Source organism: Mya arenaria, chromosome 4 (genome assembly GCF_026914265.1).
Source record: "Mya arenaria isolate MELC-2E11 chromosome 4, ASM2691426v1".
NCBI lineage: Eukaryota > Metazoa > Mollusca > Bivalvia > Myida > Myidae > Mya > Mya arenaria.
In genome coordinates this window covers 19,056,002-19,079,576 of record NC_069125.1, presented here as the reverse complement: position 1 = coordinate 19,079,576, position 23,575 = coordinate 19,056,002, and the positions used below count along the sequence as shown (strand labels likewise).

Sequence of the window (23,575 nt, the reverse complement as noted above, 5' to 3'; positions counted from 1 at the left end):
TGCGTTCAAGTATGTTTTGAGTGGCTTAGCTAAGATATATTTGGAACATCTGCCCCCTCCTCGCCCACATACACAAATACACACACACACACCAAGACAGGATACTGTACTGAGAATGAACATATCAGTATACGTAAACACAATAGTTTATCTGTGAATTATTCATTTTATACATTATTCATGTAGGCCTATTGGGCGTGGCTCAGCTAGGATCCATCTGGAACCTGCCTGTATTCAGTTGGGTGTCTGACCTTCTAGACTTCAAATACAGGGACAAGTACACGACCCTTGTGCGCCTTTCGGGATCCCTGCATCGCTTTTGTAAGTAACAACATTTATAGTGTTGGATCTTAGAAGAGCAGTACACGACCATAGTGGGTTTCGCTACATGATCTTGTTCTAGTTGTGTCATGTGCACTCTTTGAATTTGTTGGTGTTGAAATATCTACACATACAGGGACTAACTACTATTTACAGGATAGTTGCCCAGTTGCCGAATCGTTAAAGGCACCATGACCAGTATCAAACAAAACAAACAAACAAGAAACAAAACTGCTACATGACCATTTATCAAAATATTATCAAGATAAAAAGAACGTAGTCAAAAACTTATATAAAATTGATAAAGTTTTGTACAACGCATTGAATCTTATTTACTGATGTATCACATCGCTGACGACACATGAATCTATCGTTGTTTTTGTGTATTTTCCAATTCAAAGTTCACAAGTTCTGTCTTCCATGTAAAACCCAGTAAATTTAGAAATAGCGTCGGTTTATTTATCTGTACTACTCCGGTCAATTCAGCTTAGACATCGACAAAATATTATTTTAATTAAGTAAAATGATGTACTATCGGCATCATTCTTATAATAGCTCATGGGTCGTATTTAAAAGGTAACTTCAATTAAACTTTACATTAGATTAGAAACGAAGTGTTTTGATTGGCCTGTACCTTAATCTGACCAATAGGCTAAATGGAATCATGTTGACAATTCTGGGCTTGATTTGAGGGAATTTTATTTATTTGCCGGTTTTGGGACCATTTAGTGTCCAGCTTCTTTAATAAACGTCTAACAACGTGTAGGTATATTGATGATAATCACTCATAATGTACCTGAAACGGCAGTCTAAACCACATGACATGTGTCACTGAAGAAACTTTACATTGAAACATATTATGCACAATAAAGTTTTATCTCAATATCACAGCCGTTTCAATACTGTGCGATAAAATCGTTTTCTGCATGCATAAATCCATCGAGGATAAAAAGCAAGTAATATTTCCATGTTTGACAATAAATAAAGCAATTTGAAAACTTAAACATTTGTGTTTTGCACATAAACGTAAGTTATGGACAATTAGTTCACGGGGGATTAAACCACATTTAACGATGTTTATCTACTTTACATTTTCCATAATTTCCTTTAATATAATTATTTTAATAATTCAGAGGTGTTTTGACGTGTTCGAATATATAAGCATTGCACATGCTTGTAGTTATAATGTAAAAACAATTTTTTTGTCTTTCACACCGGACAGGCATTTCCGATGAATTTGGCCGAAACTTCCGTCTGACACCCACAACAGCGCGCAACAATGTGCATCTCTTAATTTCTTTTGCATGGTTGTACTTTAAGGTTAATGCTTGCACCCCCATCACCGAACCGAAATTAATTTGGTTTCAAGTTTTGGCAGTGTGTGTGAGTGTTGGGGGGGGGGGGGGGGGGGTACTCCCTCAAGACTCAGAAATGGTGTATTTTGGGCGTATTTTATTATCGTTTTACTCATACATTGATAAAAAGTATTGGTCGACTTTAGTGGTGTGGCTAGTGACAAGGATGTGTTTAGTTTCATAACGCCATTCACTCGTATTAATATTCAATCACAAAAACCACTTATTTAGTCATACATGTATAATGAATCAACGTACAGCGCGAAGATCAAAAATGACAAAATTCGGGAGTTTCGTTTGAATTCCCGGAGAAAATGTTTAGTTTTACGAAGAGTTTAGATGTGGTTTTGTTAAGGGTTGAACAATACTCGGTTCTTTTATATTCACCGGGTGTTACCGTGCAGATAAACCCGAAATTCGTCAATATTTTTTGAGAATCTGTTTTTTTTGTAATGTTTTTTTTTTTGTTTACGAGTGGAAAATATTAAGTAAACTCTACATTTTAAAAGGGCAGAAACAAGCGAAGCGATTTCTTGTCTTCGATTGTCATCTTTTTTCACCAGGCGGGGGTTCAAATTATGAAGTCTAGTATCAGTTGCAAAGCTAAAAATATTAACAATTCAGCGAAGTACTTATTGACGGCTGATATACGATTTCATTAGCTATAGATTAAGGTAATAATAGGTTATATAATAACGTTTAAATGTTAGTTTGGCTTGCGCTCATTATGTCATTCGAATGTTCATAAAACCACCGTTCTATCTTATGCCTACTGGTAGCCGGGCCTGTCCCTTAACTGGCATCATTTGTTAATGATAGTGAAGACATTTTTATCATGCTTATAAACTATTCTCATGTTTTATGGTTAAATTTCCGGCTACTGAGCTTTTTTCTGTAGTTTTTCATATAAATATTGATATAATTCTAGCATTTTTCACTGCAAATGTATATGGAATGTTTGTACGCATAGGTACCCCCCCCCCCCCCCCGGTATATGATTGCGATTTATCTGGATGTTTTCGAATCATTAAGCCGTGTTATATGACAGCAAAAAAAGTTATTTGCTTATTTCTGTACTAGAGATAAAGATGTTTTTCAACTATTTCCAACATCATCATTATAATACCATAAAAAGGAAAAAAATAACAGAATAACAATACATTTTTACATATCTGGGCTGGTCAACAAACGCCGTCCAGTGCAAAGCTTAAGCATTACAAAAAGCATATATGCTAACATAAAAGTCAAAATTAGTATACTTAAAAATACAAAGGTACAATTACATGTGTATGGTGGAGGAGATTGGTGGTGGTTGAAACTTCAACGCTAAACAATCCGAAAACAATGGCAAAGATGGTATCTGATTTGATAAACATGTCGTCTACATCAGCCATCTGATTGGTTAGAGCTAAACAAGAGCTTTATAGCTTCATTTTGCTTGGTAACCTAAATTTCATAATGAGTGAATTAAATTTTAACATAATCCATAAATTGTTTTATGCATGCATAATATACTTTTACTAAAATCGTTCATAAGGATTTCAAAAACGATTCTTAATTTAAAATGCAGATTGGCACGCAAAGACGAGTTGGTATCCAGATTTTAAAGTTCAATTTAAATTAATGTTAAAGCTGCACTCTCACAGATATAACATTTTTACAACTTTTCTATTTTTTGTCTTGGAAAGAGCAAATGTTTGTATAAATATCTGTAAACCAATCATATAAAATTGCTGACAAAAAATCAGATCGTAGATTATCATGTTTCCGTTCAAAAATGCATGTTTTATGGCTTAAACCATCATTTTTGAACTTAAATATAAAAATCTGCGATCTGATTTTTTGTAAGCAGTCTTATTAAACTAGTTTCCATGGGTTTTTGCAAAAATTGGCTCGTTCAAAGACAAAAAATAAAAAAAAAGTTGTCAAGGCGTTCAATCTGTTAGAGTGCAGCTTTAAAGCCGCGAATATAAGAGTTATTGCTGTTGATTTCAAAAGACAGTTAACAATTGCAACTGTTTCAGGGAAGACGAGACAAATCGAGCATTTGTCCTTATTTCTCGATGCATAAAAGAAAAAAAACACACGAAAAACGCGTTTATGCAAATCCAACTTCTGTACCAGTTGGCGTTAGAACATTTATATCTAAGTTGCAATACACTTTTTTGTGCTTCTCGGAAAGCCGGTCATTAATAATAATATATCCTACTAACAACAGTAATATGTGGGCGAGGAGTCGAAAATATACGATCTGCGGTTTATTCGAAATGAAAGAAAACTGCTCGAAGCTAGCAACACATTTTTGAAACCCATCTTGAATTATGATATCTGTCGTGGTTTTATAAACATACAGGCTTTTTCTTTGTGGTTTAAAAATAAATGTATAAAGTAAAATTATGAAAACGAATACATATTAAGAAAACTTACCAGGCGCGTCTTGACGATACAAAAAAACAAAACATGAAAAACACACACAATAATTCAGACATTAAGGTAATCCATTTATCATTTGTAAAAATAAAGCTACTGGTCAAGTTTCATTTTAGATTTAAAACATTTTAATTGAACAGTTTTTTTTATACATTTAAACATCATTTGAGAAAACTTTATATTAAAATTGCCATACAATCTTAATAAAAAGGTTTTATAACCTTTATTTAATATACCAATATATAATAGTATTGTTGTTTTAGTGTGATAAAAATAGTTCATGAAATATTGCCATTGGTAAATCAATATCAATTTAACATCGAAATGATATCGATATTAATATTTAAAAAAATCTGACATAGCTTTGCATCCATCAATATGACGGATTCCTTATCTTAAAAAAGTAATGAAAATAATAATATTTATTATAATTATAATTATGAACAGTTGAACATAGCGGTTAAAACGAGAAAGCTGGTTAGATTGACCGATTCAATTTAGCATTCACTGGTCGTTTATAACACTGAAAAAATGAATGACCAATTGGATACCAGTAGGCCAGGTTGTTCAACATAGATTGTGAACTGTAGCAGTGTTCCTAAAAGTTACAGCATTGTTGCTTTTGCTCCAATACTAAGTGCCAGTTTGTAAATTTATTTTCTATTAACTTTCAGCTGAAATCATTCATCAGACAAGTATCTTTTTTAACTGGACCGACTATGCCTTGATCAACGACAAGCAGGCACCATACGAAGCGGTCGCCGTCGCGCTTAGACATTTCTCAAGAGAAAAGTCTTACAATATCAAAAGCACAAATTATGTCACTGATGACACCACTGATAAAGAGATTCGTTCTATGTTGTTGCAGATAAAGAAGTTTGCTCGAGGTACATCATATATGTTTGTATTTATTGCAACTAATAAGTCAATAAGTACCATATCAATTGATGCATGTGATAATTATGTGTATAATTATATTTCCCGATAAATAAGCAATATGATCTAACTGATGAAATGGCAAATAGAGAAAAACAAATGACATTGCTGTAACATATATTCAGGAACAATGTTGGACATTCAGCTTTACCTAACATCTGAATTGGTTGAAGATTACGATGACGGTATTTCTGAATACTCTGATTAGCACTATAAAACCAGAATCTGACAGGCAGTTTTTATAATACTACAATAGGCAAAATCGACCATGCTCTGATGGGCAATGTTTATCATAATCTTACAGGCATTGTTAAGCATAGAAGTACAGGTAATTTTAGCCATAATCTGAGGGGTCATGTTGACCATAGTCTGACAGGCAATGCTAACCTTAATCTGAAAGGCAAAGATGACCACAATTGAATAAGCAAAAATCGGATGGTCAATGTTGACCAAGTATCCAAACACCCTAGGAAAAATGTCTTGTTATGAAATGGATTTTATGAATCGATGGCAAACTTATCACAATATCATATTTTTATTAGAGAATCCAGTATTTCAATGGTATTTTTATAGCACGACAGCAAATCTACGCCTGCATTGCTGCGATATTTTACTTTCATGTATGCTATCTGTGATGTATTTGTTTTGTTATTCAGTGATCATATTTGTGGTCCCTTGGCACATGCTACGACACTACCTGCTGATAGCACATAATCTAGGGATGGCAAACGGTGAATGGGCCTTCCTTTGCGTTCATGGCGATGTAAGTTTAATGTCAAAATTGTACTCAAATTAATTGTTTTCTTTACGTAGACCTTTTAAAACAAGGAAAGACGTAAAATCTATCAATACTATAAATATAATTAATAAGCGATGTCGGTCTAGCCATGGAATGTTCTCTATACATTAATGGATTCAATAACACCACCCAGTTACAAATGAACATGAATGGTTCATAATGCTGTTGAATACACATGCACATGAATGGCTGTTGAAAACACATGCACATGGACCTGCTAGTTGCCAGTTGGGGATTCGAAAAATCAGAGTTAGATGTGGATATTGAGCTACTCGACTATTTCCAGTCGATTATTCGCGAATATTCAACTACTTACCAGTCAGTAGTTGGGGATTCAGAGTATGTCTATATATATGGTTTTAAAGGTCATCAATGGAAAATTCGTCCGCCAAATGTTTGTTTATGCATGTACACATGTGTATATTTGCGACAAACACTGTTTTAAATCACTTTTATTCGTATAGTCGCCAGTCGGATATTCGACCATTTCAAGTCGATTATTCGCGAATATTCAACTTCTAAACAGTCAGTAGTTGGTGATTCAGATTATGTCTATATATACGATTTTAAAGGTCACATATGAAAAATTCGACCGCCAAATGTTTGTTTATGCATGTACGCATGTGTATCTTTGCGACAAACACTTTTAAATCACTTTTATTCATATAGTCGCCAGTCGGATATTCGACCATTTCCAGTCGATTATTCGCGAATATTCAACTACTAGCCAGTCAGTAATTGGGGATTCAGATCATGTCCATATATATGGTTTTAGTCACATATGGAAAATTCGACCGCCAAATGTTTGTTAATGTAACTTGAAAACTACTAGATGGAATTTCATAAAACTTCACACAATGATAAATCATAATGAAAGGCGGCGTTCGGGAGAATTAATCACCTTCAGTGATAGCTCTAGTTAATTTTGTTATCATGTAGGCCTACAACTGTACGGAATTCAAACATTTTTAGTAAAAAAAAATATGTTCTTATTGATAATGATAACAACTGCTCATTTTTAAGGGACACATAGGTTGTAAGAATTTGTTTTGAAATCTGTTCATTTATTTTAATTTACACATATTCATACTTTTTATCGATCACTTGCCATCAACATGCAGATACTCATGTAAAAAGAATTGTGTTAATTTTAGCGTTACTCATGCTTTACAGCAAAATGTCCTCTGTAATATTGTATTTATATTATTAATTTTCATAGCTGATACAAAATAGCTCTAATTTTACTTTTGATGATATTTCATCATTGTTACAAGCATTATGTTTGCCTTTCAAATGAAAAATGTTTTTGGAATTACCTATGAAATGTGAACGAGCAGATTCTGTTACTATTTTTACGTGTTTGCTACTCGCATTCTGCAACATTGTTGATGTGTGCCTTTTGAACTTTCATTACACGCCTGGAAACTGTTTGTAGTGGATAAAATCACTTTTTGGAAAAAAACTGATATGGTGCTAAGTTGTGAATGAGTTTGAAATAAAATTTGGAGTTAATGGAATTAGACTAAATAGTGTGCTTTTCAGCGATCCTACATTTCCTTCTTTTTTCCACTTCCTTCACACTTGAAAGGTCTCCTATTTTTTCCCACTTTTTGGTAATTCTTTCATAAAATTCGTCATAGCTGTGAAAATACATCAACATCATGCAATATAGAAAATGGTAAAAGGAAGTTCCTAAATTAATGAAAAACCCTTATTTTCCGTACCTTTTAAGCTGGATTTGTTTCTGTAGTTATTCATATAAATATGTATACCAACTGCATAACTGGTCAAATACTACTGCATGATCTCTGATTCTGTTCTCTTGTGCACATTCAATTCTTTCTAGGAAGGATACTTTTGTCACTTTGTAAATCATTCTTTTAATTCTTCGCCATAGAGTCACAAAGTGTGTTTTTGCTTAAGCAGCATCCAAAAAAGTGAATGTATCATTTTGTTTTCGATTCATTTCTACTGGTGTTTTCTTTTTGTGTTATCTTATAGACTTATATAATCTTTTTGTTCCCTGTACGCTCAAACTTTTATAATAATCCAAAATGTGTTTCCTACGGTGGAATAGAGGTGACATCCGTATACTTTATTTATATAATGGCCATAACTTAGTAAATTGAGGCCACAACTAGTAATTTGTTGTCAAATACATCTGACATCAACTGAATTTATGAATAAATCAGACACAAGCACTGAGAATTTAAAATTATAATGCAATAGGAACACCGATATCTTTCGTTTATGTTTTGCTTTTCTCACGTAGGTGAAGTCATCACTCCCATTTAAAAAGACAAAAGTTTTCATGGTGTTAAAAAACTTTTTCACTCGGTTGTTGGATAACATTGGTCATTTCTCATATATATGTACTGGTCATTTCTCATATATATGTACTGGTAATTTCTCATATATATGTACAACTAATTCCAGTTTCAGATTTATTTAAAAGAAGGCAAGATATAACAAAGTACAAATATGCATAATCAATAGAAACATAACATACATTTGTATAAGAAAATTGATTCATGAAACACAATCAGAAGCAAAAAAATAAAAGAGCTAAAATGACAAAATTTCAAAGTAAATAACTATGAGAATAGTTTTCAGCTAGACTATTCGAGGAATAAGGAAGTCTTTACTACTCGCCCCAGCGTCGGCGTCCGGTTCAAGTTTTAGGGCAAGTTGAGATTTTCACTTATAACTTCAATACCCTTCATTCAATTTACTTAGTACTTCACACAGTTGTTCAGGGCCGTGACGTTATGAGGTTAGATAACTCCATATTATCCTTTATACAAATTATTGCCCCTGATTGACTCTGGAATTTAGGTTAATGTTTTAGGGCAGATTGGGATACTTATTAATAACTTCTATACCCTCCACTCATTAGGCTTAATAATTAATTAATACAGCTCTTGTTTTATAAAGAACTGTTTTGCTATGAAAGTGGTCACTCCCTGTTTTTTCAACCAGACTTGTGACTGGCTTAGGTCAGGTTAAATACTTGACAAAGGAGAAGTTACACACCATTACTCTGCCAGCACCCTTAAGAGCCCTCCCAGGCGGGTTATCTACTGTAGAGGTCCTAGCGAGGAGTAGTACTGGGCCTCTCGGAACATTTCTACGGGGCCACACTGGTATTTTATAGGCATAACGCCAAACTAATGATCAAGATACACGAAAATATATTCTGAAGCAAGTATTGGGTGCATCAGCCGCATAGTCCGATCAGTATCGAAGGGATGTCTGCAATCAACATCATGTACTTAAACCACCAGTCAGGCTTGAAAACTCTAATGAGTTCACCTTCAAACATGCATCATTAGGTAATGAAGCAAATGTTTGGCCACAGACTCACTTTGTCTATTAAAAAGCAGGTAGGAAATGGTAACTAGTATCGTAGATACCTATTTCCGTTTTTTTGTCATCACCATCATGACCACCACCACCAACACCGTGCTTATCACCATCATGACCATCACCTCCACCTCCACCATCACCACCATCACCACCATTGTGCTCATCGCCATCATGACAAATACCACAACCACCGTGTTCCCAACCATCATGACCACGACCATCATGACCATCACAATCACCACCGTGCTTATCAACAACATGACCATCACCACAATCACCGTGCTCATCACCATCATGACCATCACAATCATGACCACCACCTCAACCGTGATCATCACCATCATGACCACAACAATCATGACCACCACCTCCATCATGCTCAGAACCATCATGACCACCACAATCATGACCACCACAATCATGACCACCACCTCCACCGTGCTCATACCTATCTGACCACCACAATCATGACCACCACCTCCACCGTGCTCACCACCATCTGACAACCACAATAATGAACACAATCTCCACCGTGCTTATCACCATCATGACCACCACAATCATGACCACCACCTCCACCGTGCTCATCACCATCATGACCACCACAATCATGACCACCACCTCCACCGTGCTCATCACCATCATGACCACCACAACCATGCACCACCTCCACCTCAATGACTATCACCATCACCATTACCAGAATCATCACTACAATATCCATCATCACCACCACCTCCACCTCCATCAACATCACCATCATCAACTCCACCTCAATCACCATTTCCAACTGCACATCGATCACCGTCACCACAATCACCATCATCACAACCACCTCAACCATCACCTCCACCTCCATCATCACCACCTCAACCTCAATCACCATCACCACTACCTCCATCACCATTACCATCCCCATCATCACCTCCATCTCAATCACGATTTCCAACTGCACATAAATCACTTTCACCATCATCACCTCCACCTTCAACAACCTTCCATTTCCAACTGCACATCAATCACCATCACCATCACCACCACCAGCATCATCACCACAACCTCCACTATCACCTGCATCTCCATCACCTCCACCTTCATTACCCCCACCTCCATCACCATCACCTCCACTTTAATCACCATCCCCATCACCACCACCTCCACCTCCACCATCCCCTCTACCTCCATCACCAGCACCATCATAACCTCCCCCTCAATCACCATAACCACCAGCATCACCTCATCCATCACCTCCACCATTTCCAACTACACATTAATCAACCTTCACCATCAATTTTATCTCCATTTCCACCACCTCCACCACAATCACCACCACCAGCATCATCACCCTCACCTTCACCATCACCTTCATCTCCATCACAACCACCCCCATCACCCCATCACCATAACCCCCACCTCCGTCACCTCAACCTCAATCACTTTCACCATTACCACCACCACCTTCATCATCATCACCATCATCATCAGCACCATGATCACCACCTCCACATCAATCACCATCCCCATCACCACTATCAGCATCATCACCTCCACCATCACCTCCAACTTCATCATCACCACCTACGTAACAATCACCTCCACTTCCATCACCTCAACCATTTTCAACTGCATATCAATCACCATCACCATCACCATCGTCACCTCCGCCTCCACCATTATCTCCACCCCATCACCACCACCTTCACCTCGATCACCATCACCATCACCTCCACCTCGATCATCACCTCCACTTCAACCTCAATCACCATAAACATCACCACTCCCAACATCATCACCTTCACCATCACCTTCACCTCTATCACCACCACCTCCATCACCAGCACCTCCATCTCCATTACCTCAACCATTTCCAACTGCATATCAATCACCATCACCATCACCATCATCACCTCTGCCTCCACCATTATCTCCACCTCCTTCAACATCACCTCCACCTTAATCACTATCACCATCATCACCTACACCACTATTACCATCATCAACTCAGCCTCAATCACCATCCCCGTCATCACCTCCGCCTCAATCATCTCCTCCTCCACCTCAATCACCATCACCAGTATCATAACCTCCACCTCTAGCATATACATAACCTTTTTAATATGCATCAACCTTTATTGTGTAACTTTAAATAACATCATTATTTCTATGAACTTTTATTTGTAAGACGTGTGAATGTAGAATAATGACAATCAGAAATTTAAATTTCTAACTAGCAAAATGTCAGATTTTTTTGGTGGAAGACATTTCGACTGATAACGTTTACGCATTTGATGTCGGCAAAAAGTGAATACTGTCACGCAAATGCATGGAAACAAATAATTCTGATATAAAACCGGATGGTATGGTGATAATCAAGTCCAGAAGTAATGCCATGGTTCATGGGAAATGTCAAATTTTGACATGTGTTTTCATGTGCTAATACTATTCCAATAAAAGTACACACAATGTATACATCATGGAATAGTGCAAGAATGAATATGTTTTCTCGCGTAAATCATCTGCAAACAAAATCGGATGTTAAAGATTGTTTAGAGTTTATATCGTACATGTATAAACAAACATTTGGCGGTCGAATCTTTCATATGTGACCTTTAAAACCATATATATGGACATAATCTGAATCCCCAATTACTGACTGCCTAGTAGTTGAATATTCGCGAATAATCGACTGTAAATGGTCGAATATCCGACTGGCGAATATACGAATAAAAGTGATTTAAAAGTGTTTGTCGCAAAGATACACATGCGTACATGCATAAACAAACATTTGGCGGTCGAATTTTTCATGTGTGACCTTTAAAACCATATATATGGACATGATCTGAATCCTCAACTACTGACTGGTTAGTAGTTGGATATTCGCGAATAATCGACTGGAAATGGTCGCATATCCGACTGGCGAATAAACGAATAAAAGTGATTTAAAACAGTGTTTGTCGCAAAGAAAAATATGTGTACATGCATAAATAAACATTTGTCGGTCGAATTTTCCATATGTGACCTTTAAAACAGATATATATATATATATATATATATATATATATATATATATATATATATATATATGGACATAATCTGAATTCACAACTACTGACTGATTAGTAGTTGAATATTCGCGAATAATCGACTGGCAATGGTCGAATATCCGACTGGCGAATATACGAATATAAGTGAAATAAAGCAGTTTTTGTCGCAAAGATACATATGTGTACATGCATAAACAAACATTTGGCGGTCGAATTTTCCATATGTGACCTTTAAAACCATATATATAGACATACTCTGAATCCCGCGAATAACGGACTGGAAATAGTCGAGTAGCTCAATATCCACATCTAACTCTGATTTTTCGAATCCCCAGATGGCAACTAGCAGGTAGTTGACTATTCGAATCCCCAACTGGCAACTGGTAGGTAGTTGAATATTCGAATCCCCAACTACCAACTACCTTCCAACTTTACCGGCATTGATTTTGCTTATATTTTAGCTATTTACACCAAAAGTCATGGACGAAAAGATAGTTTCAGACTGGGGCTGGCGTAGAAACGATACTCAAGATGAAATTGCAAGGACAATCTTCGAATCAGTGATACACGTATGTAACCAATTTCGAATTGTTCAGTCTTAATTGTTAAAACCATTACCTCATTATTCACTATCAATGTGCGTTTGTACTAGTAGCCACTTGCGGTATAATATCCTTATTTTAACCTAGATTAAATAAAGGTGAATTAATTACAACAAATAAATAAGAAAACATTCCCCGATAGCCTGAGCTCACTTTCTGTTTTGACAGATAGCTGATAGCTGTTTTTTGAAAATGCGTATAATGTGGTCCCGTATAATGTTGGTTACGAAATGACCAAGATTGAGCGGTAACAAAATGGAAAGGTTACAAAATATCTAGATCCCATTTCGAATAATCTGTGGTTTAACTTCGGTCAGCTAAGTACACACCTCTAGTTTGATCAGAAAACGTATTCTTCTTCAATTTTATATTGTTGGTAATAACAATTTTAAATGCCTTATACAGAAATAAAGTTATAAATAGTAAATTGTTATTCTAGCATAAGAATGAATACCGTTTTAAAAAGGCTGTTGGTAGCTGAAGATGATTAGACAGCTATGTCTTCCATTTAAATACCTTAATGTATCAAGCTGATAGATAGAATAAATTTCCAATGTTTCTTGTTTTTGCCTGATAATTTTTAAGTGCACACTCATTTTTGTATCTCTGTTTAAGCATAATTAACCACTCAGTTTGATACAGAAACAATGAAATGTTTCATATTGTCAGAAAAACATTGTGTTCAATATGTAACAAGTATGGGACTTTCTATTACAAGTACGCCTGTAGCAGTATAAAGATCTGAAATCGTAAACATAAGCGTAATATTTATAGATCTGCATTTCTTTAATTTGGTCTTTATTTTGTTTTCTATTCACTTAGATGACCCATACACACCATTTATTTCAATGTTCAAACGAAAATATGTTATACCCTCTTAAAATAACGATGCATTTAAAACAAACTCATACAGTTATAAATGAAACTTAAAGAGAAAACATTTTTTTCCGTTCTTTAATAAACACAGTGTTACATAGTGCATTAAATGCAATAAATGTTTCGGTTTCAAACAGATTTCTAGTAAAATCACTACCGAGCTGGGCATGGATTTCATATCAAGGCTTCTCAGGATATCACACGATCTAGGTTGTTTGGACGGAGGGAAAGAGATTCGTTTTGAAAGTTTTAACCTTCAAAAATAAATATTAATCCCTTTTATTTAGCATTAAAATTAATAAATGATACGATGTATGCTACTGGACAAGCCAAATAGCCAAACCAGTTGCACTTACCTTGTTTAGGGCATAGGTTTTAAAGCTGCACTCTCACAGATTTACAATTTTAACAACTTTTTTATTTTTTGTCTTGGAAAGGGCAAATTTTGCGCAGATATCTGCAAACCAATGATATAAGACTGCTGACAAAACATCAGTTCGTAGATTTTCATATTTCCGTTCGAAATTATAGTTTTATGGCTTAAAAACGGTTTAAGAAAAATGCATAAAACATCAATTTTTGAACTTAAATATAAAAATCTGCGATCTAATTTTTTGTCAGCAGTTTTAAATAACTGTTTCCAATGGATTATCGCAAAAGTTGGCTCGTTCCAAGACAAAAAATAAAAGAAATTCTCAAAACGTTCAATCTGTGAGAGTGCAGCTTTAAGGCCCAATAGACACTTACCGAGAAACACACAACGTTTACAGAACAACAATATAGACTATTTCGGTGCTTATTTTGTCCTTTGTCCTTTGTCTTATTGGTTCTATAGAGTACTTTTGTTCTTCCGATTAACATGCAAATCTTGAAACGACTTGCATTATACGACATTTGTTCAGCTCGTAAAACAATTGTCTGGTTAAATCTACTTGCCGGTTACACACAACTAGTCTTCAGCGGGCCTTATAAAAATAGTGACCGGTCAAACATCATGATAGTGTTTAAAGGTCCGCTTACACTTAAATAATTTAAGAAGGAACATCATTAGTACATGTAAATGTATATAATGTATCTTTTAATAAATGTTGGTTTACAGAACGGTCAGCGAAACCCGAGTTCGCTGGGGGTGGGGGCTAGGGGGGTGTTTACAAGTATACGAGGCCGCAATCACACACTTGTCCCAACAAAACTCTAACTTCCTGCTTGAAAAAGGAAGTATTGCAAGATAAAAGCCACGACTGAAATTAAAACACTTGAAATAAGTTATAGAAGCAATTATTCATAACATTTCTTACATAATTTAACTAATTTTGAGAAAATTTAATAATTATCAAGGGAGGGAACTCTTTCTCAGCGCCGAATGTTTAATTGTCCGCCCTTCTTTATTTTGGCGCCTTTCTCACTTGTTCTCTAGTTTTAATCCGGTTCGGACGTGTGTTTTCTGTTTTTGAATTCGGGGAGAACCAAGGATCCAATCTTACAGAAGTGCCTTCGCGAGGTAGCATACTTGGCATGCTCTCGCGAGTTCGAGCTTCGAGCAGTGCATCTGTCCTCGGCCAGCAACAGACTTGCAGACTTACTCAGTCGCTGGCATTTAGATCGTTCTTACGCAGAACTATTTGCGCGCGAGGCGCGTCTGAATGGATATACGGAGATAAATGTGGATGATTCAATGTTTATCTTAGAAAACGATTGGTGAACATATTGTTATACTTTCGTGATATTCATTGATTGGTCGATACACTATTATTAACATATATTTCTACATGGGTTTTGTTTTTGAGTAAATTTTGTTAACCTGTGTGTAACCCATTTGATCATTTGAATGCATGTATTGGTAATTCTACATTTAATGTGCCTAAGTGTTCGCAATAGTGTTTATTTCATGAACTTTTGATCCTTTCGACATTTATCTTTATTTTTATTTCTTAATACCTCCACGGACTTATAATGGTTTAAATGTCCTTGGTACCTCTTAGTTTGTTAAAATTTGTATAAATAAGCCGTGCTTTTAAGATGCGTTTCTTCTTTTAACAGATGAAGGATCGAACAATGGTATGGGGCTTAATCTTCTTCGCCAACAGTTAGTTCATACCCAACGGTCTGCTTATTCGCACGGGACCTACAAGAACTTAAAGACTCAAATTCGCTCATTTCTGTTATTTTGTGTATTTTATTCATTGCAAGACTGTCCTATAAATATTGAAACACTTTGTTTATATGCCCAATTTTTAAGCCATAGCATGAAAACTCCAAAGTATTAAAAACTATATTAACGGGGCTCGTATTTACCGTGTCTTGCGAGGAGAAGTTTTCCCTGATATTTCCAACATTTCTTTGCAACTCACTTACAGAGGGCAAGGAAAGTTACTATTTCATTCCTCAAAGCAGGCTCCGCCCATAACGCCAGATATTTTGAAGCAAATTTATGATGTTCTAGATTTTGCTATTCCATTTCATGCTACGATATGGTGCTTATTTTTGTTTGCATTGTACATGATGTGCAGGAAATCAAGCATAGTTCCTGATTCTAGTGTTAAGTTTGATAAGTCTAAATACCTGTGTAGAAACGATGTGTCAGTGACAGATTTTGGCATTGTTGTTTTACTTAAGTATGCTTAAACTAATCAATTCGGGGACAACAACGTAGTTGTTCCGTTGTGTTAAAATGACTCTTCTTCTTTATGTCCAGTAAAAGCGTTTCAAAACATTTGTAGGTTAGTTCCCTTGGCACCCTCAGAACCTTTGTTTGGTACAGTTTCCGTTGGGGAGGTGATCCCACTTGACGCGAGCTGCGTTGATCGTATGTTTCGACGTATTATGACGCAACTTCCGATTGCTCACGCTCACGAATACACCATGCACTCCTTCAGACGCGGAGGAGCTTCCTTCTATTTTAAATGCGGTGTGCCGGGGGAACTCATTCAATTGTTTGGTAACTGGAAATCCGACTGTTACCTACGCTTCCTTAGATTAGATGCTGGTATTTAAGTTCAGGTTTTGGCCGTTTTTTGGGAGGATTTTTAGTTGCTTTTGACAAAACTTTATATCTATGTTAATTTCATTTACAATCTAGTAGCCCATTATTTCGGCCAAATTGTCCGCCCTTCTTTATTTTGGCGCCTTTCTCACTTGTTCTCTAGTTTTAATCCGGTTCGGACGTGTGTTTTCTCCCTCCCTCCCGCCCGATTCTTTTAAATTTTTTTGTCAAACAAGTTCTCAATTTTATCTTTGCTTACATAGTTACCCCTTTTCTTCCCTCTTTTATTTAAGGATATTGAATATTATATCATGTTTTTTCACTTTATTATGCTTTCTGATGTAGTGTATCCTTGCATTGAGGATTTTTGGCTGCTTTTGACAAAACTTTATATCTATGTTAATTTCATTTACAATCTAGTAGCCCATTATTTCGGCCAAATTAAATTTATATTTTACATTTGTCTTTGTTTTTCCTGAGCGCAATAATTAGAGGATGTCTGTTAACAAGTCAATTAAAATTAATTAGCTTTCAGTTAGCTGCAGTTAACAGTGTTAAAGGTATGACGTAAAAATATTAGTTTTGATAAACTCATATAGAATAGGGAAACATGTTGCGGCATAACGACAAAAAGGATATTGTGCCAATTGTTCAGAACTCTGTTAAAGTTAACTTAAAAGGTTAATTAGTTACAAAGTTAGATTTGCTTAAAAATACAAAATGAAGAAAACCGTTGAATAAACCTGTCATGTATCGGGCTTTTTGGGGCAACGATAATTCATTATTAAAATTCAACTACATGTAATATAAAATTGTTTCCATAAAACTCCAACTGATTTCAATTTAACATCCCCCCATGTGTTTAACGATTAACGTCACTGATCCCCTTGCTTTTCATGCATTATACCCCAACCTTTTCACAGATTATTATGGAGACAGTGGTAGACAAAGACTTTTACGACACATTCCTTGAGAATTCACAGAACGCTGCAGTTGCTAATGTATCAACCTGGGATATTCCTTTCAATCACACAGAGGTACCATTTACTATTTGATTAGACGAACGTTTCTTAGTTCGATATCGAATGCTTTGGTTTAAGTTACAATTAATAGTATGCGTATGCGGTTACTTGTAATATGCATTGGCAACTACATGGGTTCGATATTTTAAAAATATATAGAACTATTCGGATTGAATAAAAGCTTCTTTTTAATATAAAATTAATGTTTGATTTGAGATATTGCATGTATGATATGTTTGTGTTTATGTAGCTAGATGCCTATGCCCCCTACCTTTATGACGCCATGTTGACGTGGGCCGACTGTGTTAACTACACCATGCAGCGTGGGGGAAACCCGAGAGACGGTAGACACATCTACAACATCATCCCAAAGGCTGTTACGTCGAGAGGTAAGACTCATAACCTTCTGGGAAAAAAACTTTACTTGAGTTTAAAATGGTCCAAGTAGGTACAAGTGATACATGCAATAAATGTTTTACACAGTTCATGCGAATGTATCAGTAAAAACCTACCCTATTGCAAATTGGTTGAGTTAACTCTATGGATTCCTCCAGAAATGTATTGACCGGTTATTCAACTTTCCTTAATTGAGTTAATAGAAGTAGAAAGGATTATACCCATATTTTACCATCAACTAAACATCTAAAGGGTGTTATTCAATATGCAACTTCAGCTGATCTTATCGTCATACGTCAGTGACTCTATTCACTGTATAGGTTCGTTGTTTATATCGAATGATCCGATTAGCTACACCGTTCTCAGATCAAATGATAATCAGCACTGAATACCACCCTTGGGCAACTGGCCATAAGAAGCGTCATAGCACATACTTAATCAATAGCGTTATTTATATTCTCGACCAAAAATGAAATATATCAGGGCCGGTATGCATTAAACATCTTAAGTCATTTCCTAACTTAGGTCATCTATGCGATACATGTTCTTGCGATATGTTTTTAATGAAAACGCAGCTTACGCCATAACGGAGATACGCCTTGGCAGTTACGACCATAAACGAAGATACGCCCAGCTAGTTACAACCATACACGGAGGTAAGCCCGGCCAGTTACGACCATAACAATGGAGATACGCCCGACCAGTTACGACCATTAAAACGGAGTTACGCCCGGACAGTTACGACCATAAAAACGGAGTTACGCCCGGACAGTAACGACCATAAACGGAGATACGCCTGGACAGTTACGACCATAAAACGGAGATACGCCCTGCCAGTTACGACCATAAAAACGGAGTTACGCCCGGACAGTTACGACCATAAACGGAGATACGCCCGCCCAGTTACGACCATAAAAACGGAGTTACGCCCGGACAGTTACGACCATAAACGGAGATACGCCAGGACTGTAACGACCATAAACGCAGATACGCCCGGACAGTTACGACCATAAAACGGAGATCAGCCCGCCCAGTTACGACCATAAAAACGGAGGTACGCCCGGCCAGTTACGACCATAAACGGAGATACGACCGGCCAGATACGACCATAAAAACGGAGATACGCCCAGCCCAGCCAGTTACGACCATAAAAACGGAGATACGCTCGGCCAGTTACGACCATAATCAAAGCGCTGATAGCGCTGCATGAACAGGGTTTTATACGGGTTTTCACCATTACGATTTACGATCATGTGTGTATTAATAAGGTGCTGATATGTTGCACAGTGAATCTAAGGATCCCTGTGTAAAACAACCACAGGGCAATAAAATTAATGTCGCTGTGTAAGAAGGCAAACAAGGATGGAGAATGTAACCAATCCAAGCAGAACTCCATCATATGGTGTTACATATGAGTACAAACTTTACTTATTTGAAAGAGTTTGCCTATGTTTGCCTTATTATTCAAAATCCTCGATATTTTCTCATATTTTCACCAAACCAGCAAAAATAGAAATCGATTCATTTCAATAAAATTCCATTTTCAAAAAATAAATGCACAAATATCCGTCTATACGTACACTATAAAAAGTGCATATATATAAAATAAAGTAAGCATAAAATCTTTAATTTCAAAACTTTTTTTCCTTCATTGTCTATATGGTCAGCAACTCTCTTCTTTTTCAATATCGTCAAGTAACTCGTCAAGTAACTTAAGCACGTTTGTTATTCCCACGTGGCCTATTATTATTATTATTATTATTATTATTATTATTATTATTATTATTATACTATATTTCTATAGCACTCTTTTCATACATAAAATATGTTCACAATTTTGTACAATGTAATATAAAACAATAGACAAACTAAAATGCTTATAACAATATTAACGCTAGTCAATTAAAACAAAGTGTTTATGAATAGTACATATGTACAAAATTAATATAATATAAAATGTTTGAAATAACTATAAAATAATAGAATAATAATTTCAGAGTTAGTGAAAACCAGCAGATAAATCCCGGATAGATCCATGCACTCTGAAATAAAATAATAAAACAATTATCGTCCATAATGCTGTATAAAATAATGGGTTTTCAGAGCCTTCTTAAAACTTTGCAAGGTGTTACAGTCTCTGATGTCAGATGGGAGGGCATTCCATAACTTAGCTGATGCTGTCTGGAAACTTCTGTCACCATAACGCGCCGTCCGACATTTAGGCACAACTAACGTCAATGACTTATTTTTCGACCTCAGATTTCTGGATGCTCTGTATATTTCCAACATGTCCACATTGTACGCAGGCGATTGGTCATGGAGCGCTTTAAATGTGTGTGTTAGAATTTTGTACTCTACTCTGCATTGTACAGGGAGCCAATGTAGTTCCTGTAGCACGGGGGTTATATGGTCGTACCTGGCTGTCCTCGTAACAATTCTAGCTGCCGTATTTTGAACAGTTTGTAGTTTGTTTAATATCTGCTTTGGAACACCGTACAGGACAGCATTGCAGTTAGCTATGCGAGATGTAACAAGAGAGTTTACCAGAGATTTGGTTGCGTTCAGTGTTAGATAAGGTCTGATATGGCCATTGTGTTGCACTTGTGCGCCTATCACATGATGTTTTAAGCAGGGAAACTGTGCGATCATTGAGATCAATGAGACCATTGTTGCTTTCTAGGTCATTCCAGGTTTTAAGATGAGAATACATTTGTAATTCCTAAGCGAGGGTGGGTCTATATGTCCAGGTTACCATATGGAGCAGTTTAATAGTTCAAACAACAAACACAGTGTTCTTCAATATCTCTATATATTCAACATTATCGAATGTAGATATAATATCGGAGCGTCCTGAAAATCTAAATATAAACAATCATAAGATAATCAATAATAACATGTTTATAAGTAAACATCGTAAACAGTCTAATATCTTATATATTTTAATCGTGTGCAGTGGCAGATTAAATTAAAAGGCTAAAAGCATATAAAACACACATATAATACAAGCGATTACAACAACAACAGCACAGTACATCGACATGGAACTTACTGATTTATGGAATCAAACACTCCTACTTTCTCGTACTCCCATGGTGACTTCTGTTATCCATGCATGTTATCATCTGTAACCAAACCCACATGTATTAGTATACGAAAAGAGGCTAAAAGAATATCACGGAACTGCCATTCTCGTTTTAAATACACGTAAAAATACATGACAAAACTAAATAAATGCAGCTAAATGAAATAATGATCATTCCAATCCATTGCTAACCCAAGACAAATACAAAAGACTACAAATGCAAATCAATACTAACCATCAGAACATCAGATTCCAAGTAAAACAATCAAGTTTTCTAAAACAAAGTAAAACGAACATCTCTGTAGACTTCAACTGTGCACGACAATCGATCAAGCTTGTGATTTCCCGCTTCTTCTTTACAAAGGTAAGGGAGAGAAATCTGATTAACTTACTGCATTATCTCATTACAGGATTATCTCTCTTCGAATGTAAATTCACCTGGCTTCATTATTGTGTCACGTGATTGAATGATGCGCTTTGAGTGGATAGTAATTCTTTGTTTACGTTTCGATGTTCATTTATTTTTGGTGCAGGGATACTACTTTAATGTTATCTTTATCTAAGTTCAACAGATTAAACTATTTAAATAGATATTGCGTTATGATTGCTTCTTGCTTTGTCAAATCTACCTCGGTTATTGGAAACATAGCTTGCAATTTATATAGTCTGCACTTTTTCAAACTATATTTTAAGTGGTAAATCGGCTGGCGACATTTGCTACTATTAATAGGAATTTTCTGTTGTGAGTGTCGAGTTTGTGGCTACACTGAACAGCGTTGAAAACAACCCTGTTCAAAAACGGAGATAAGCCTGGCCAGTTACGACCATAAACCTTGCGATCTTTATTGAAACGAGGCCCTGGATCATATTGAACGGGTTTCCAGTAAATTTATAAGATACTATATAACCAGGTAGGATTATCGTCTACGAGTAAATTATGCCGTATAACGAAAATGGTTCAGCTGATCTTTGATGGAGCCGTATGAACGAGTTGTACGTTGGATGCCCTACATGGACTGTATATACAAAACATGTTTCTAAAGCCGCACCAAAAATACAGTCATGTTAAATAAACACACAGCCAACAATTGTAATGAATTGGCTCACTGGTAACAGGCTTAGATAAACATGCAACGCTCTGTACATTGCATGATGATGTTATAACACACTTTGATGTGTGACACTTGAGGCGCTGCGTGGGAATGTCTTACCATATTTGACATTAGACGTTTTTACGAAGTATGAAAAATCCGATGACAAATTAGACTGGGACAGCTTTATGTTATATGCTTGAAATTTGTTTTCGGTGACCACAACTGCACAATTCAACTATTGAAAGGGTAGCTGTATACCAAAGAGTTAACTCACATCATATTCAATCAATTATAGTTTAAAGAAATAATTTCATTCGCTTGGATCATATATTTTTTGTTATGGAATCCTGGGTCTATATTCTTGAATCAACTTTGATTTAGTAGGAAAAAATGTAAGTTGAATTTACAAACAAAAACTTAAGAAGTCTGAACACCAATGATTTGAACATAAGCAATAAAATTGTCTTGATGAACTATGAATGTGGATACATTTCATGAAAAGTTGAAGTATGTTGAAATAATCTTTGTCAAAAAATGAATTTTCTGACTTAGCTGAAGTCTGTGAATACGCCCCTGGGAAACAACTAAGCGATATATACGTAATACGTCTGTGAATACGCCCCTGGGAAAACTACCAAACTAAATAACCGAAATACTAGTCCTTAGTTGAGACACCAGAGGAGCATTACTCGATTCATATGCAAACTAAGCTCTGAGCTTGATAAGCTGCACGGGAGTATTAGCATTATCGTGTCCGGCACAGGGAGTTAGGCTTCTTTTTTACCAGAACTGATTTACACAATGGATAAGCCTTAAGTAAAACAGAGTCATCTTTGCATAAAATGGTGTACTTTAGCAACTCTGTTAATGTGACAGTCTTGAACTGTTTGTCGAATTTTCGTAATTTAAACTCATACTTTTTAAAAAAAATAAATAGATTTATCGTTTGCTACTTATAATTATCACGTTGAACTTAATATTTGATACTTGCATTTGCAAATAAATTCGGTATGGCTAAATATATGAATGTTTAAATAACAAAAACAAATAGAAATTACCTTACTTAATTACGTTTAACAACGCACACCGTTAACCTTCTGCATTTCCATTATAACTATGTTTTAATGAATTATAAAGCCTTTTGTTTGATCTTTTAACTTAAATTTATCACACAATTGCCATGCGCCTCCTCCATATTCCACATTTCGATATGAGAACTTTCGCTGTTCAATTGTCAGTCGTATAAATAGACGAGCTAATGCCATGGTG

General features: G+C 35.9%; 1 protein-coding gene across 3 annotated transcripts in view; it reads left to right on the top strand.

The window, feature by feature from the left end:
• Positions 1-23,575, top strand: part of LOC128232039 (atrial natriuretic peptide receptor 2-like) — a 47,836-nt gene that overhangs the window by 9,602 nt on the left and 14,659 nt on the right. For 2 of the 3 annotated variants that reach the window (XM_052945379.1, XM_052945381.1), the window contains exons 3-8: positions 187-321; positions 4,781-4,993; positions 5,699-5,805; positions 12,713-12,820; positions 17,636-17,749; positions 17,985-18,123. In XM_052945379.1, coding sequence (XP_052801339.1) covers positions 187-321; positions 4,781-4,993; positions 5,699-5,805; positions 12,713-12,820; positions 17,636-17,749; positions 17,985-18,123 — 816 coding nt within the window. The remainder of the gene's footprint in view (positions 1-186; positions 322-4,780; positions 4,994-5,698; positions 5,806-12,712; positions 12,821-17,635; positions 17,750-17,984; positions 18,124-23,575) is intronic. The other variant, XM_052945380.1, reaches the window with a different exon arrangement.